Raw genomic sequence first — 18,557 nt, forward strand, 5'->3', positions numbered from 1 at the left:
TTGAGTCAGAACCAAACGCCAGTGGGGCTTACGATTAGATCATAGTAACTGGTGTTATGAAATAATTGTTGCGGATTGAAAACTCTATAAAATTCGAACAGTGACTCGACACTTGATAATTATTATTAACAGAAACTTCTTCTTTGTGTTGACATGCTATTCTACTAAACCATGTCTAAAATATTTTGGATTAACATTGTTTTCCATAATTACTATTTCTTTCCAAATTACTTTTTTATTTAATTTATTAGAAAATTTGAATATTTTGTCTTGTCAATTTGTAAACGAAAGTGTCATTAATTTATGACAGTCGATTGGTATAATGTGTCTAGAAACAAAATGTCATTGCTTACATTTTGTAATATTAAAAAAGTCCTCAAAGTTTGAATGAAATTTTAACAATTTAATAACATTATTTACCTTATACAATTTTTTTCTCAATTCCATTTATAGTAAAGGCTTTATTTTTATTTAAATATAAAAAACATTTCATTTAATATTAAGTTGTATTAATTAATTTTTGACCGAGTAATGTAATTAATTCATTTTTTTACCATTTTCCTGTTATACTAATAATAATAAATATAGCGTCGTACTTAAAATAAGTAGTATTTATTTTAAGCTTATTCTAGTAAATGCCATATTAAATTCGATTAGTAGTTCTAGTTGTCGATAAAAACATTGTGAACACAGATCACTTACAGATTTGTTACTAGAATAGTTACTTTAAAATTTTAGAATAGTAACCATCTGTCATTTATCAGGGAGATATCCACGTAATTGGTGAAAATAGTTGGTCTGAACACTTTCTAAGGGATACTTTTCAGAAGATAAATGAACAGTTACATAGTACAACAGATAAAATAAATATTATATGAAAACCTTTATTAACGTTTTTCGAATTTGGAATGAGTTTTTTTATTAGGTTGGATATAACAAGATATTTGAATAAACACATAAGAAAAGAAACTTGAGGCGTACGGTAAGACGTAGTAGTATGATATTATAATATTTTTCATATTAAAAGCTACAATATTACAAGGTATTCGGTGAGTAGAATGTGTATACATGCATAGCTGATAAATCTGAATTCAATTATATTACTCAGTCACGATAATAATTATATAAATACATACACATTATATATATTTTTCTATATAATGTGGAAAGCAAAGCTTTGGAATGTAGATTTATAAATAGAGAGATAAATACTAAATGCAACAATTATATTAAATACTATCAAAGAGGAGAAATATGTTATTATAATAATTATATATAAATATTACTAGCGAGTAAATCTTAAAACAGCGATGAAAATTACTTTCAAATCATCAAATCATACTTCAAGTTTAAATACTTTCAAAACATTAAAGTCGAATTAATCTAAAAACTACTACATAATTGAAAATTATTTGATGTCAAAGTAATTTTCGCCCCTGTATAGATTCCTATGAAAATACAAGTATCAAGATTAGTTACAGATTAATAAAGCGCTCTAGAAGAGTTATATATTAATTAAGTTATTTAAGTATATAATTACTTTGTACTGATTAATTTAAATGTTGCTACGGAAAAATACATTCAAACAAAATAATATTGTTACATTGGTCTTTGAAACCAATAAAGTATTATTTTATTTAAATAAAAATGAACGAAGAAACATTTAAAACATTGTTTATGAAGATGTTACTAATAAAATATTTATAAAATTATATATATAATAAAAGATATATTATTTTTATATGTGCCAATATGACATAAGACATTTAAGAATAGTTATCGAAGAATGAGTTTATTCTACAATTGATATTTTAAAACCAAATATACCACAATATTCTAAATATATAATTAAATATTTAAATATACCTTCAAACAATATTATCAAAGCAAAAAGTATTAAAAACATCTATAATTAAAAGTGACTAGATAAAAATAGGTTTAAATTAATATTAAAACGATTAATACTATGGCACTTTAACTTAATAAAGTTCTGATTAAATATTCACCGGAGTTAATATTCAGATATAAATGCAGATAAAACTCCAGTTTTGGTAAAAGAGCGCTTGGCCAAGTGCGTTCCCTATTAAATTATCGTGTAAATACACAACAATATATTAAACAATTGTCGTGAGCCATTAAAATACCATTACATTGTATGGTCAAGCATAGACAACATAAAAAGAAGTTATCTTTAAAAATAGGCAAAGACAAAACAGTCCACTATCTTTTACTCTTCTGTTTGGTAGCCATTGACATGATTTAGTGTTATCAATACAAAAAACAGAAATAAGTCTAGATAAAAGTTGTTCATATATGGAAATTCATATATTTTCTCTAATTTAGGATAATGATAGAATTTCGGTAACTATGCGACCACTAGTACTTTTTACAACAGTTTGAGCTTAAAGGTAATCACCAGATGCCTCATGAACTCGTTTTTTCAGTAATATTGTATATAAAAATGGATGCATATTTCTGTTCGTAAACTATGCGATTTTTGTACAGAAATTTGTAGAGATATTGTTGGCACTAAAGTTAAGGTCCTTTTTTTACATATAAATAAACAAGCAAACCACATATTGCCTAGTTTTGAAATAGATAAATATTAAATTTGTCTTTCGAATTTACAACAAAAATGTGGGTATCAATAACGTTGTAATAGTAAACTCGGTCAAATATCCGAAAAAATAATATTACTATAAAACTAGTAATAGTAAGAAATTGAAGTTTATTGGAAACAGTTAATAACCGGAGTCGTTTTACAACTATTTTCAAAGCCCGTGAAAAGACATGCAACTATTTCGGAATGTGTCTTTCGAAGCTTTAGAATTTTAGAAATCAGTTTAAAGTTATTATTTTATGATTAGAATTTAACAATTTTGACAAGCATTAGACCATTATCACTATTAGAGTTTATAACTCTAATGTAACCTTTAAACCAGATTCCCTATTCATCAGATATAACAGTATTAATATTATCAATACACGATTTAAGTGCATCGCTAAAATCTTTTCTAGATTCTACGAGTTTTTTCAAGGATTCGTGAACTTTAGCATCCTTGTAATCGGATACGATGGTGTTGTTCTTCGACGTGATATCAAGGAAGGCAACGAGGTTCTCTGCGACTTCTACCGGCATTTTAGCGCAATTAGTCTCCATAAGTACCGAAACGTGCTTACCTATTTCCGAACTTATTAACTGAGTCACGAAACTCTTCTCTATATCGATAGTCTCGGGCGTGTTTCTGAGCGTGTGTATGGCGAGTAGAGTGAGAGCTAGGATGGCCTCGTTCTGCATTACGGAGTGCGACGCCACGAGCATATTTACCAAACTTGAGATACAGCCTTCGGCCTGAAAAAGGACAATGATCATCGTTCGCTTATATTCATTCGCAATAAATGTAAAGTGCAAGCACTCCATTATAGCATTTATACATATATATGGTAGATTTGTATAACAGCTAAACTATCAAAGAAGAGCTGTCATCAATGTGCTCGATTACAGGATACGCCTAACGCAAACGTTCTCGGTAGTCGGCTTTAGGGCGAGTCAACAACGGTTTAAGCGATAATGGCATCGACTTCGTTCTAAACTATGACACGACTTTGAAGCCCCCGTACCTGCACGATGCCTGCGAGCGCGCCGTCCCGCGGCAGCAGGCGCACGAGCCACGCCAGCAGGCGCGGCGCTTCCCCGCCCGCGCCCGCGTGCGCGTCCGCTCCCCAGCGCGCCGTCGCCCGCAGCGCGTCCGCGCTCCCCGCCAGCACTCGCGCCACGCTCTCTGCACATCCGCATTTAGTATTACTTAGAGCTACATTAATTTGTATAGGCTTTGGCTTCTCAAAAACTGGATTGATGATAATATTAGACATCAGAGGATTACGTTCTTTTTTCAACTGTATAAATTATATTAATTATTAATTAAACTGTTTGACGAATCTTTGATACAGATGTTTTTTGCAATGCCCCATTATAAGGAATTAGTAATATTCCTATTTTCTCCTCAAATTAAGCTTAAAGCTTGTGTTAGGAGTGGAAACAATAATAGTCCAAGGGTTCTTGATCGAACTTGATCTTTTTTACATTGCAGGGCGAGCCTAAAGCCATTGCGCTATTGATACTGTAAAATTCGATAGAAGTAGATTACGCATGGATCACCTTGTCCGTCGACGAGCATGCGAATTGCGGCCAGCAGCTTGTAAGCTACGTGGTGGTCACGCACGGCGGGCAGCGCGGCCACGAGCACGGCGGCGGCGCGCGTGCGGGCGGCGACCCGCTTGTTGCGCGGCGCCACGCTGAGGTTGCGCATGGCGGACAGCGCCGCGTGCTGCAGTCGGCACGCCGTGTTGGCGTCCACCGAGCCCTCCGTACTGTCCGCGCTCTCCGCGCCCTCCACACTCTCCGCCTGCGAGCGGACGCTGTACCCGTGGTACAATTCGAATATATCTGGAACATTCGTTTACATTCTTGTCAAATCATTGGAATCACCGAGCACCTCTTGTTTTTTTATGGATTCGTTAAGCGGGTGGGCAAATGGGCCACCGGCGTTCACCCCTGTCCATAGTCATTGGCATCATATGGAGTTTTAAGAGGCTGCCGTAAAAGCCCGCTAATTCTTCTCTTGTCTGCTTACTACACACATTGACAACATCTTTACATATATACATAAATCGTCTGTATATGTTGGCTGAGCTCCTTTGGTTAAGCTGATTTCAATGAATTTTATTGAGTGTATTTTAGATTGAAGGCGATAGGTGGCGCGATTAGGAAATAAATAAAATTATTATTTCACCATGACAAAGCTATAATGGACAGTTAGCAACAATATCAATACATAACCAAAGATTAGTTTTATAATGCGAATATTTATTGACATTGGTGACCGTTTTCTGTTGAATTGTCTATTTAATAGTATTAGCTAGTCTGCACTAATGAAATAAAAATTACCAAGCAATTTGTCGAAGATTTTGTCATCCATCATCTGTGTACAGTAGTCATCACGTCTAGCAAAGTTACCGATAGCAAGCACTGCTGTGGTAAGGAGCTGGTAGTTCTTAGAGTCCAACCACCTTACCATAGTCAAGTACACTTCACCCTCTCCATTGTTATAGAGGATGTTCATAGCTTCATCTGAAAGTAAACCAATTTTATGCCCATTCATCCATTTTCAATATGGCAATTGACCAATTAAAATTCAAACAGTTTTCAGATATTAGATGTAGTCACAAATGTATTAAATTGTATATTAATAAAGAATTAATATATGTCACAAAAATCGTCTAATCGAGTGTTGTGACTTAGTGACTTAGTAGTGGAAAACAGTGTTATTTTATTAAAGTAAAACTAACACACTTACCTCCAGTCAACACAATAATAATAAGGTCACAAGCTTGTTTCATAACAGTATCAACTTCACTGTCATCGGCAGCTAACTCGCCAGAGTCGAGCCTTTGCACAAGTTGCTCAAGACGTAGACATACCAAGTTGACACCTCCTTCATTAGCAAGTAGAGTTTTCACTGTATCTAAATTTGTAAAAATATTAGGCATTAATTAAATGTAGAATATTTCAATGAATTTTGTGAACATGAACATAACTTTAAATTTATTTTTAACGGACTCTATATTAAGTTAACACAAAAAATTCATTGCTAAAAATAATAGATGAATATTGAATAATGAGATTCAGGAAGCGTGAATCGTGAAGGATTCACATAATTATTTTATTTAAGCCAACTTCAATAAAAGAGGTAATATGTTATTAATTATGCTTTTTATGTTTGTTACCAATTTGAAAGATCCTTTTTTGGTTGGGGTTGATTGATTGAGATGGTTAACCCTCTTCCAAGAAGGTGTTAAATATTATATTGTTATGTTAAATGTTATATTGGTGCTATTACAAAAAAATTATCTCACAGTCTAAGTAATCTTCCAGTCTTATCAGTAATAAAAAGTTCTGTTTTCAAATAATATTAATAACTATGGAATATGCCTTGTTTAGTGTATAATGTATGTTTATTTTGAATCTAATTAGTTTTAATTACCATGTTCAGCTTGAGTATGTACGTGCTCCAAGCACAACTCGGAAACTTCAATATTAGTGGTTTCCTTCAATATGTTCAACACAGCAGTATTTACATTTGAATCATACAGAAATTCAGGATCATTGTCATTAATCACACTTAATATTAACAAAACTGTAGATACAAGATCATCCTCCATTTGTTCCTTCTTAAATTCCATAGATAATATTTTTTTTACACATTCTATTAAACCTCCTTTCACTAATGATTCTGAGTATTCTTGACCACCAATAACGAAGTTTAACAATGTTTTACATGTAAGCAATTTTATTTCATTTAATGGCATATTTGTTTGAGATATACTGATTTCCATGATGTTGTAAAGAGTTGCAATACCATTGCTTTCAATTAATATTTTTCTAGTTCTGTCACAATCACAGCATAAATTCCCCAGTGCTCTACAGCACTGTTTTATTAAATCTATTCGTTCTAAAGTTACCTCCTTATTTAACATTAGCAAAATAGCTTGAATAACATCTTTTACAGCATATGTTTCTCTCTTAGTTGGGCATTTCGCTAGTTCTGATATTGCCTGTACAGTCAGCAATACTATTACTTGGTCACTACTTTTTAATAAGGCCTTAAGACATGACGATACATCGTATTCATAATTTTTGCCTTCTGAAATTATTTCGTTGAGTTTAGTTTTTAAATCACTTACATTTTCTATGTTTTGTATTACCAATTTTTCAAAAGAAGAAGATTTCTTTGCTGAAGATCCTGTTTTTTGTAGAAATAATATTTATAATTAGAATCATGTAATGTTTTATTCAATGTAAGTAATTAAATTGTGAATACATTTACCGTCCATGTTGAATTTAAATAGAGCTAAATTTACGAAAAACTATTACTACGAGTATGAATTATGAGTCTCTCTTAAAATAGGCACTGCAAAAGTATTTTTACATAATTTAAAATAGAGTTAAACCAAATTTTACAAGCAGTGAAAATTAATTGACAGATAGACAAATCGATGTCAAATTGTGATTAAATATGTCACGGTCAATGTCAAATTATTTATGCCATACGTTTGGTTATCACATTTTACAAGTCTTCTTTCTGTTATTTATACATATTTTTTTCTAATTAAATAATAGTTCTATAATTATTATACGTAAACCTATGGAATACGTGAAATAAAAAATACGTACGTAATAATATGTACGTGACGGTAACCTTGTAATAAACCTTGGTGTCTACCAAGAGTTACCAGTGTATTAATAAAACTACTGAAAAAAAACAGAAAAATATTTTATGAATTTACAAATATTAGATACTATGGATTAAGTATTAGTTAAAAACCTTAATAATTGTGTAATATAATAAAAATATATTCAAATAGTTAGTCTATATTGTTAAACTACAAGTAGTATTTGTAGTAAAAACTAATTATGAACGAGAAACGTGATGGACTAGTAGCTAGATAACGTGAATATTCACCAAGAATTGCGGGTTTAAATACAGAGTTTTCATGTGTTTAATTTGTAAAAGCCTTATGAAGACTCCTACTTGTACTTATCTGTTGATTATGCATTTTAGGTGACGTTGTCAATTAATATCTTTTCTTTAAAAATAGCATAGTTATATTAATAAAAGTGGTCACGTTGTTAATGGTCCTAAAAGTTACCGATGAAATTAAATAAAACTGTCGAAATTATTAAAGCCACTTTGTGTATTCGTATAATGATATGATAGCTTTTAAAGTTGAATAAAATATAATTTAAATAAACATAACCGTTTTTATTAACTTAATAATGACCCAAGAGACGAGATGGCTCAGCGGTTAAACGTGTGCCATCTTAACCGATGATTGCGGGTCTCAATCCAAGCAAGTACCACTGTATCTTCTTTATGTGCTTAATTTGTATTTAAAATTCATCTCCAACTTAATGGTAAATTAAAAAAAAGGTATTTTAGCTGGGGTTTAGGTATACGATATAACTAATAATCTGGTTAAATACTAAAGTGAACCTGTTTTTTTTATATAATTTTATTATTTAAATGTACCTACCATTTTTATTACTTTCAATAATTAATAATACAAATATAAATCATTATATACTGTAAGCCATACTACAGGTCGCGCGTCATTAATCTTGCAGTTATGACTATTCATAAACCTTGAAATTATTCGCATACGAACGAATTTCTCCGACGTATTGATAATAAAAACACTACAATGAAAACGAGAAGTTATAAAATATTTTAGAAAGTCACATTGTTTCTATGAAAACAATAATGTGTGTGTTTTTTAAAATAAGTTTCATTTATATTCTTTATATCCATTTTTAACGACATGGTTTTGTTTATAATATTTAATATTTTAATTTACTCGCATCTCCTATTTGGGCTTAACGAAACCTTTAATTATGAAAAACTTCACAAATTTGGATTTGGTCGTCCAATTATTTACAGGTTTGTACAGAGTTAGGTATATATAAAACTCTTTTTATTTCCACTATTTTATGCACTGTTGATATTTTATAAGATTCTAAGTTAAATTTTTGTGTGTTGATTTTTACCGGCGAGTCAATGCCTCGTCCGAATTTTCGCAATGTAAGATCATATTACAATAAGTGTTTAATAATCTGTAGGGCTATTCTGGAAGAATTCACTTTGTATATCACTAGTGAAATGGTGATACGCTATTCTGATTCAAGTATCCTTTAAATAAATGTTATAACTTATAATTTTTCATCAATGTCGTTTATCATATTCAGACATTTCACGATCGTGTTCCGCGGTGGGTTCGAGTTTATTCTTATAGATAGTTCTTTTGACCAGAGTGCGTATACTGTGTTTTTTTTTCGAATTAATAAATATATTGTTATGCATAATAGCACACTATTATACTTAACTATTTATTTCTACTTTAATTTTATTACCAAAGTTCTGTTACCAAATTCGCCGATCAACAAAACGCCACTTTTCGTGATCGTATTTACCTTTTACCTTCAATTCATTGTCAAAAAAATACACTCTATCTAACACTCGTAAAATTTAGACGCAGGAATTATAATTACGCGTATCCCGAAGAACTGGTGACAAAGCGACCTGATTACATACGATCGCCATACAGGAATGTGTATCAAGGAGCTAGTCCGAACAAGGGTGACAGAAGGGTGTATAATAAAAGATTCCAATACAAGCCACAAATTATGGGTCATAAAATAATTTGCAAAGGAGTGTTTGACTGTACGGTATGTAAGCTAAGTAAAGCTAATTAGGTGTTTATTTTAATTGAACTTATATATCTTTTTTGTGATGTTATACAAAACTATCTATTTAATAATATTTTTAAACATTATTTAGATTTGGAACTGAAACTTGATTTTTCTTGTTTATAGAAAATTAGTTAACATAATCTGTATGTATGAGTCTTCTCATTCTTGTTCAGTTAAAACGTGACAACAGAAATTAGCGTAGTATAAATACATATAAAGAGGATATGCTGCTGTATATTGTACATCCGTTATCTTCCCAACAACCAAGCCTTTCTCTAATTTATCATGTAATACCTATTGACTATAATATTATTATATTAAGTAAGTAAGTAGTAACAAACATATTTTTTCAGCTAACACATTTGGCTATCGAAACCAATGGTAGTATTCCAATAATATTCCGTGGAGGCGTAGGGTACAAATATTTTACGATTATAATAAAGGCGGATGCCGGCGACGAGCTATCTGGGAGAGTGAGAGCTTTCTGTGCACGTGTAATAAGTGATAAAGAAAACTAAGAAATGACTAATAAAATGTTCTTGTGTCGATTCAACGTTTATGGATATATAATTTTATTAATTTATTTAATTCTATAACATAAGTGGCGTTGCTAAGGACCTCGGTACGGCGGTGCCTTGGGCAAAATCTGCGTGGCTTAAATTTAAAGTATAGTAAGTATAACTTAGTTTTTATAGAAAAGATCTGTAATCTAGTTTAATAAATAAATGATAAAACAGGTTATTTTATATTTATAACTCTGTATACTAAACATTAATAATCATGTAATTTGAGTAAATAATCTAATTATTAATAGTATTTTTTAGAAGACCGATATCCAAGTTTAGACAAAAGTTAGTGATTAGAATATTTATTATGATGCTAATTGTAACCATTCAAAATTAACTATTTTAATTTCATTCTTCATTTATAATTTAATTCATTTAAACCTATTGGTTTACATTTAATTTATATTACACTGAATGCTATTGTTTCTGATAATATCTACTCGTACGTGTAAATCTAAAAACTGTAATGTTAAATTTATTTACGATATACGAGTAGGTAGGCCGGAGAGTAATGAGGCCACCTGATCTTAAGTGGTCACCGTCGCTTATGGACATTAGCGCTGTAAGAAATATTAACTACTGCTTACATCGCCAAATTGTCATCAAGCTGGAGAACTAAGATGTTATAATGTTGACGACCTCCATGGTCGAGTAGTGTGTACACCGGAGTGTGTGTTTTCATGGGTACGCTACTTTGAGGTCCCGGGTTCGATTCCCGGCCGAATCGACGTAGAAAAAGTTCAAAATATGTTGTCTTGTGTCTGGGTGTTTGTGGTACCGTCGTTACTTCTGATTTTCCATAACACAATATATGCTTTAGCTACTTACATTGGGATCAGAGTAATGTATGTGATGTTGTCCAATATATATTTTTTTTTATTTATTATTATTTATTTCTCTTGGGCCTGTACTTACAACGGCTCACTCACCCTTCAAATCGGAACACAACAGTACTGTGTATTGCTGCTTGGCAGTAAAATATCTGATGAGTGGGTGGTACCCAACCAGACAGGCTCGTATAAAGTCCACTACCAGCAAGTTAATAATGTTCATTTAACATAAAGAGCGATAAAGTGTATGTATACTAATAATTGTTTCGGACGGCAAACTGAATCAGCAAGGCCCTCTTGCCGTTACTACAGGCAATTATCTTTTAGGTATTATTATGGGAAGGTCGAAGAAGGTGTTGAAGTATATATAATTATCTGCAAACATGGCGATATCTATAAATATTTGTTCTTGTATCTTAATTACATTCACCTAGCTAGTAATTTAAGTCACCTTGCCCTTTAAAATAATAAATTCGATAAAAAATATTTATATTAACATCATATTTAATTATTGATTACTTAAGTTATTTAATAACTGTGATTACGTAGGTCAAGTATAATCTATCTATAAATAAAACTATAATACAGATTAATATGTTTTTAGAGATATTAAACAGACCTTATAATTATTCTGTAACAAGAAGCAAATCTATATTTATATATATTGTGTAAAGTTGATGAGTTTGTTTGTTTGTCGTAACATACTTTTATTATCTAAGGTCCAATACTAAACCTTAGCTTGCTATAGACTCGGATCAGGATTCGGCCTACGATCCACCTACATTTAAAGCGGGTTAAAGCATTAGAAGCTGGAAATAACCAATCCGTATAAAATGTATTTAGATATACTTATACGTTTTGTATATATTTACAAAAACATTACTCCTGCGAACAAAGACGTAGTATTAGCTGCATCATAATTACTCTGAATCATACTATTCCATTAGCTCCATTGATCAACAAGGAACAATAATAACTACATTGTAGTGAACGAACGTAAGACTGCTTGGAATGGAGCGGGAATTAAAAACAATTAATAGATTCAGTTCCCGCGGGTCTGAGGCGGTTTAAACTAATTCTAGCTGGATACAGGCTGTTCTATCCGCATATTGAAACAAATATAAACATATTTTATATTGAAACATGTTTGTCAATAAAAAATCAAGAATAACCACGATCATTTTTTCTTAATTTGTGTTCTTTTTTCAATTTTTTAAAACTGAATGTTGGTTAACTCTTTCAGTCTTTAATTGTTTTTTAATTTAATTTATGACTACCGACCAAAAATTAACATATAATTTTATACTTAGTATAATTATAATCTGTAATCATTTATTATTCAAGAAACAATAATTTTAAACAGAAACACCGTCTTGTTTCGAAATCGATACAAATATAATTTAATATTCGAATAAAATCGGACAGGTCAAGATTTATTTTATGTACAATAAAGTTTGAGTATCATCCTGTACGTCACAGTAATGATTACCTTCATAAACAATAATAAACTTGAGATGGTAGTCACAACGCAATGTCACGCGTGAAAGTATACCGACCTGTCTTGTAATAATTGCTTTTTTATTCCAATAGCTTTGTCAATCAATTCGGTGATTCACATTAATCTTGTTCGGAATTATGTATTTGTGTGGAATTTCGGATTTTTTTCGAAGACAACGGCCGTCTGTTGAAAGGGTAAGTACGTTATGATATTTCAAATCTATGTCGCTCGGAATACGTTCTTAACATTTCGTATCGACGCTAGATTTTTAAATTCATTGTTAATAAATACTCTTGAAAAATTATAAGCTAATTTGTGTCAGTTTTACTGGCGTTTTATGATATTGACATTGTAAATTTAGTTTAATACATAATCTCGTTTTAATGTTATGTGTAATAAGTGGTAAGGCGTGTTTTTATTGTTTTTTATTATAGCAGATGTGGTGTAATTAAGAAGTTATTTTTATAGTGTAGCGCAATGTCCCACCTACGAATTTTAGGATAATATTCTTGTTGATGGAAATAGTTCAGCCAAAGATTTAAAAGAGGTTTTATTTTACCTTTGTATATGTAGTAAACATAGGAAAAATGTTATAAACAAAATTATCATACTAGTTGATATTTATAGATATTAATTAATGTATTTTTTATAATTTATTCTAGATGACAGGGTTTTGAATGTTTTTTTTTTTTTATTTGGAGATAATTACTGTCACGTAATATTATCATTATAATATCATTACATATTCTATTTTTATATTTCCAAATCTAAGAAATATATATTTTGTCTCATTTGATTTCTCAAATTTTATGTTCATTAGTCAAAACTGATTAATAATGGGTTACAGTATTACATCAGATTAAAAGCCTGTTTTTTGTGTGAATACCGTAAAAAAGATATACCTTAGTTTTTATCTTAGTAGAGTGAAGAGTCTAGAATTTTTTTTAATGATCTGTATTCTTTATCATTCATAAATTTATTTGAATTTTTTAGAGGGAACACTTTTTTTTTCTTAAAATTAAAAGTATTTAATTTTAAGAAAAAATAAATAGAAATTGTTTATCATTTTGTTACCATTTTAAATCATATTAATATTTTTTTCATAACAGTAACAGAACTCTTTAATAAATATAATATTTTCTGAAAATATTAATATAGATGTGTAGGTCTTTATTCTCAATATAGAATTGAAAATACATATCTTGTAATTGGCATCGTTATTGTTTGTTTGCACGCGTTTATGCTATACGTAAATGATTTTATCCCAGAAAATCATCCGAATCATCATCAATATCACTGTACGATAAGCATTCTCTAGCTGGTTGGTTATTGTTTAACAATTGAAATATATTTATATCAACCAGTGGTTTTACCCAAAATAGTATCAATATGTCTTATTATTCAAGTTCATTCGAGTATTAAGCAGTTTCATCAAAGGATTCCATTATAGCTGCTGGTTGAATATGTTCGCTCGGATTATTACAAGATACGAATATACAAATCTTGCTAGCTAAACATAAATTACCGTAGTACCAAACAGTATGTTCCTTATTGCTTAAATAATTTATTTCTATTAAATTGTCAAAATTAAAAAAATATCATTACACAAAACAAAGTCGTCTGTCTGCCTTGTTCTTTGAACACAGTATTAGTACGGAACAAAAAAAATAATAGGTTTAGGCGTGATTAAGATTTGTGTTATTGGCTGTAATGTTACAATGATCGTGAAGATGTTTGAAAGCCATGCCGACTTGAAGTTTTACTGGCGTCCGCCATATAAACCAATAGCTACCAGAGGTAGGTAGTTATTCGATCCATGTGAAGCTAGGATGGATAGCTGGTGGCAAAATAAATAGGTAAGTTTTTTATATAACTTTAGATTTTTTATATACATATTTATTTTATCTGGTTGTTTAGCCTTGTGCAAGCCCGTCTAGATATGTACCATCATAATACTTTGTATTATTGTGTTCCGGTTTAAAGGGTGAGTTAGCCAGTGTTACAATAGGCATAAGGGATATAATATCTTAGTTCCCTAGATCGGTGGCACATAGGAGATGCAAGGAATAATTAAAATTTCTTACGGCCCCAATGTCTATGGGCGGGGATGACCACTTACCATCAGATGGCGAATTTACTCGTCCACTTATTTAATAAAAATAAATAAATCTTTTGTTACGAAACGAGCACCTGTCAGTACATGTCTTAAAGCACTTAGACAATTTTAATTCGATTTTTAGATCTTTTTAATGTAGGGACAATAGGTCTCGGCGTGCGTCATAGTCGTAATATTGCCACAATAAAATAAACGGCTCCTGTTATAGATTCGGTATTTTAAAACGAGATTCAGAATATAACTACAAGATTTATTCTTAAGATTACAACAAAAGTGTTGTAATAGCGTGTGATTGCTGTTTATTATTTTTAAAAAATGATGTATATATAATATGGCTGTTGGTATTCTTTAATGCAGATCTTAATTATAAAAAAAGTTGGGTTAAATAATCAAGTTTCGAATTTCAAATGAATATCTTTAAAGTTCCATTACACACAGGATTTTTAAAACGTTATTAGCCAACTATTTACGTTTTGCCTAGCGACATAAAAGTGTCAGGCTCGATCCAGACTTGTTTATTTATTTTCGCACCCAATATTAACTCAATCTTATTTAAAAAATAGCATTTTCTTGCAAACAGTAAGTTTGCACGAAAATGCAAACTTACTGTTTGTTCGTTTTTTATTTAAAGATTCATTAAATTATAACAATATTGTATGAAAAAAGTTTTGTATTTCAAAAAAAAAAAAAAGATATCGTGCGACAAAACTTTCACCTCCGCAAGTTCTAATCTGATCCAATTTTAAATGTCAGATAATTGTGCAACGCGCTGGCTACGGCTCAACACTGTTCAGTAGACCTGTCTGAAACACTAATTCAGTTCACGCCTCTTATCGGGACAAGCGTGTCCCACTATTTCCGCGAAACACGCGTTACGAACAAACTTTTATAAAATTTTAAACTGAATTAAATCGTTTTTTATTATATTTGAGTGATATGTCTGGATTGTAATCTTCGTGACGTTTTATTTTAAATAAACTATAATGGAAAGAAAAAGGTGAAAATTGTGTAAATTTTAGTAATACGATTACAATTTTATTGTGTTTTTAAATTAAAGTTTCTTTACAGCTTACAGTCATATCTGATACGTCTTTAAAATGTATTAATTTATTTTATTTATCAGGAAGAGGTAAATCTACGAAAATAAACGCCTTACGCGGTTATGGCGTTATTTTATACTATTTTTTTTTAATAATACATCATTTAAATGCGTTCAAAAGTAGTTTCTAATTGTATTTCCGATCTTATAATAAATAAAGTTTACGTCAAATCATATGCTTTCCCTAGCCGTGTGACAAATAATCGTCAACAGTGCCAAAAGTAAAATCTAATTTAGTCACTATATATTTCTTTTAATATTCAAAATATTGATGTCAAAGACATTGACCCCAATCTGCGATCATTTGGGCGTATTGTTCTTTTTTTTAATCGCTATATTTAATTTAATCAAGGGTCAACAGTAATCCTAAGAAATTATACTTTTTTAATTTCTAATAGATACAACATTTAGTTTTAAAAAAAGACTATTTGTATTCACTCATTTTATTTAAATTAATTAAGTTTTAGTTCAATATAGAAACATTATAACATTTATATTAATTAATATGATTTACTAAAACTGTTTCATAATTTTGAACGCATTGAAAGAGATTTACTTGAAAAACTACGATACTACGAATGCGTAACGTAATGACGTTGTTTTTCTCGTTAATTGTTTGGACGTGTGTAAATAAACATTTTTAATAAACACTTCCATGACTCAACTATCAATCAACTATCATGGACATAAATATAGATTCTTTTGTTAATTTTTTTATTGATTCCTACAAGTTACTACTTATATTCTTACCAGGTTTGTTACCATCAAATTTCCAGATGTTTTTCATTCATTTGCATTCCTGCTTATTATAACAATACATGAAAGATTCATAACATCTTCAATCACAAGCAGGATAAATTTTGAATTAAAAATTGAATGTCGATTCAGTGGTATCGGGGCCGGATTATTATCCATTTAACAGTTTAAGCAACTGCCTAGGGGCCTCTAGACTAGCAAAACTAGGCAATAAGGTTTAAAAAAAAGTAAGGTTCATAAAATTTTTGGAGCCAAACATTTCTCCATCTGAATATGGTGATGACTTACCTCTGTTAAATACTAATAAAGCATCATCAGTTAGAACAGGGTTAAGGAACTCCAAAATAAGCGTATCCTAGAGACCCCTACATGATAATCAGACCTCGAGCGGTGTACCAATAATAAGTTAAGGGGCAAAATATTAGTAAGCCACTGATTCGTTGCTTGCTTATTGTTATTTTCGTTTGGTTAACTGTTATTTTGCAAGTCACTGCATTCTAATCTCATCTCTGACTACCAATTTAAATGCTGATATATTTTTAAACTATGTGGAAAGTTAAGACAAGAACCTGATTTTTACAAAGCCACACTGGGGTGCCCATTTTATAGAACTAAGCCGCAACGTCGATTAGTATGTATTTATTTCATTCATAAGTCAACCGTTGCTATAGTTAAATTTAACGCCAACAAATATCTTATTAAAATCGTACAAAACACCACACAAACTCACATACCATTAAAATCCACGCTATAATTCGTAACTTAACGGATAATTTTTAAAAAGAGGAATCCGTCCGTCTCTTTTGCGCGGTTTGAGTACCGACTCTCCTGACCCAGCGGGCTACGAACTCGACAGGAGCCGGCGTGCGTCACTCAGCGCTGAGCAACGACGACGCCTGAGCTTGCTCAGGACATCGAGCATCCCCACTTCGCTGACTCCGGTGAGCCACATTTACCATTTGGTACCCTGCCCGAGAAAATGTTGCCATCAGGTATTAGAATTTAGAAGTCCTCGTATGTCTTGTGATCGTCCTAACAGTTTTGTTGTTGTTTTCGTAAAACTTACTCACTTTAAAAATAATTTTATTAATTTCTATAAAAAAAAAGAAACGTAAAATCTGAAGATTAATGATAAACAAAGATATGCTAGATGTATATGCATGCAAATTTGATGGGACTTGCAGCAATTGTATGAGAATTCACGCGAGAGTCCAATGAATATATGATTTGTTTTCATCTGGACTTTAATGTTTGGACGTATAAAATTAAAGCTTAAACTTTTTATAATTAACGTAATCATAAGATTTGTGTACTAAGGCTTATACTGAAGAACTAAGTTTTAATATATAAATAGTAGTATTTCACAATGGAAAGAAAGACGAGTTGCTTATTAAATTACTTATTATTTAATATGTGAAGAAGCTGTTAGTGCTATTGATATTTATTTGAAGTAGCATAGTAAAGATTTATATATTTAGTAAATCTGAATTAAGCCTGCCTTTGTGTACTAATATCTGTTATTTTGATATTATGTGTTTAAACTATATCAATGTTCAAATAAATATTATGAATTATATACCTCTGAAATGAAGATATATACTTTAAAAATGTATGTATATGATGGGAGAGTCTTGTGTGCCTAGACGCTAAACTGCCAAAGATTTCGTATATATACTTATATTGATAATAATTCGGTTTGTAAAAAAAAGAACACAAGAAAAGTGTGTTTTTATTAAGCTAAAACAAAGGTATCCACTTCTGACTGATTGAACTGTTAGACCAGTGGCCTCGGATGTTGAGAAAACCTGACGTGATCAAAATATTATCAGTTATTTAAGGAGAAAGCATCATTAGTGAGATAAAGATAAATTATAATCTATTTTCTTCACATCAACTCTCACGTGATTCTCATTATACGGTATGATCATTTTTGATAAAAAACCGTCAACTGTGTATAGTTCACCGCCATGACGTTAGGTTTCTTTTTCTGTTGTTTATGAGGCTCTGTGTACAACTCGTAGTACGGCAATCTTTTATCCAACAAAGTAGTAGAGTTATCGTAGCAGAGCAAACTTCTGGTAAGAACTTTGCCTGATTTTATTTTTGAAGATATTCATGGAACAAATAAATATTTAAATGTAGACAAAGATGTGTACTCTTGAATTGTTTTTTGTCACATAATAATACGCGTTATATCATAATATACTTACTTCCCATATATTCAAATATTTAATTTAGTCCATACATGCAAATCGCATTAGTGTACTATTTCGTACTTTGCCTAGAAAGCCAGATTATAACATAATGCGAATCCATACAAGATAATGTATCTATTTCCTATTTAACGCCAAAGCCGATTGTCTGTGTAAATAAGGTTTCTATAAA

At 30.9% G+C, this 18,557-nt stretch overlaps 3 protein-coding genes across 6 annotated transcripts in view; 2 read left to right on the forward strand and 1 right to left on the reverse strand.

The window, feature by feature from the left end:
- Positions 1-1,899: 1,899 nt before the first annotated feature.
- Positions 1,900-7,010, reverse strand: LOC125064091 (rap1 GTPase-GDP dissociation stimulator 1). Its single transcript, XM_047670879.1, has 7 exons — positions 6,888-7,010; positions 6,045-6,803; positions 5,358-5,525; positions 4,949-5,131; positions 4,160-4,447; positions 3,622-3,782; positions 1,900-3,352 (listed from the first exon to the last, which is right to left on the reverse strand). Exons 1-7 carry the CDS (start codon positions 6,892-6,894, stop codon positions 2,948-2,950), a joined length of 1,971 nt encoding a protein of 656 aa, XP_047526835.1. The 5' UTR covers positions 6,895-7,010; the 3' UTR covers positions 1,900-2,947.
- Positions 7,011-8,379: 1,369 nt separating this feature from the next.
- LOC125064321 lies at positions 8,380-9,825 on the forward strand. Its single transcript, XM_047671296.1, has 3 exons — positions 8,380-8,498; positions 9,088-9,283; positions 9,661-9,825. The coding sequence occupies exons 1-3, from the start codon at positions 8,380-8,382 to the stop codon at positions 9,823-9,825; spliced, it is 480 nt and encodes a 159-aa protein (XP_047527252.1).
- A 2,406-nt stretch (positions 9,826-12,231) lies between these two features.
- The window catches only part of LOC125063927 (uncharacterized protein ZK1073.1), a 45,047-nt gene continuing 38,721 nt past the window's right edge, over positions 12,232-18,557 (forward strand). Inside the window, exons 1-3 of one of the 4 annotated variants that reach the window (XM_047670631.1) lie at positions 15,126-15,314; positions 15,441-15,446; positions 16,957-17,164. In XM_047670631.1, coding sequence (XP_047526587.1) covers positions 15,301-15,314; positions 15,441-15,446; positions 16,957-17,164 — 228 coding nt within the window. In that variant the 5' untranslated portion in view covers positions 15,126-15,300. Of the gene's footprint in view, positions 12,396-15,125; positions 15,315-15,440; positions 15,447-16,956; positions 17,165-18,557 lie in introns of those variants that run through there. The other 3 variants (XM_047670632.1, XM_047670634.1, XM_047670633.1) reach the window with 3 other exon arrangements.

This window comes from Vanessa atalanta, chromosome 5 (genome assembly GCF_905147765.1).
Source record: "Vanessa atalanta chromosome 5, ilVanAtal1.2, whole genome shotgun sequence".
NCBI classification, from domain to species: Eukaryota; Metazoa; Arthropoda; class Insecta; order Lepidoptera; family Nymphalidae; genus Vanessa; species Vanessa atalanta.

Coding starts and splice junctions, on each gene's coding strand:
- LOC125064091 (XM_047670879.1), bottom strand. Junction 5,132..5,357: donor TATTATTGTGTTGACTGGAG/GTAAGTGTGTTA, acceptor GTTTACTTTCAG/ATGAAGCTATGAACATCCTC. Junction 3,783..4,159: donor CATGCTCGTCGACGGACAAG/GTGATCCATGCG, acceptor GCGGATGTGCAG/AGAGCGTGGCGCGAGTGCTG.
- LOC125064321 (XM_047671296.1), top strand. CDS start 8,380: ATGGTTTTGTTTATAATATTTAATATTTTAATTTACTCGCATCTCCTA. Junction 8,499..9,087: donor GGTCGTCCAATTATTTACAG/GTTTGTACAGAG, acceptor CGTAAAATTTAG/ACGCAGGAATTATAATTACG. Junction 9,284..9,660: donor AAGGAGTGTTTGACTGTACG/GTATGTAAGCTA, acceptor ATATTTTTTCAG/CTAACACATTTGGCTATCGA.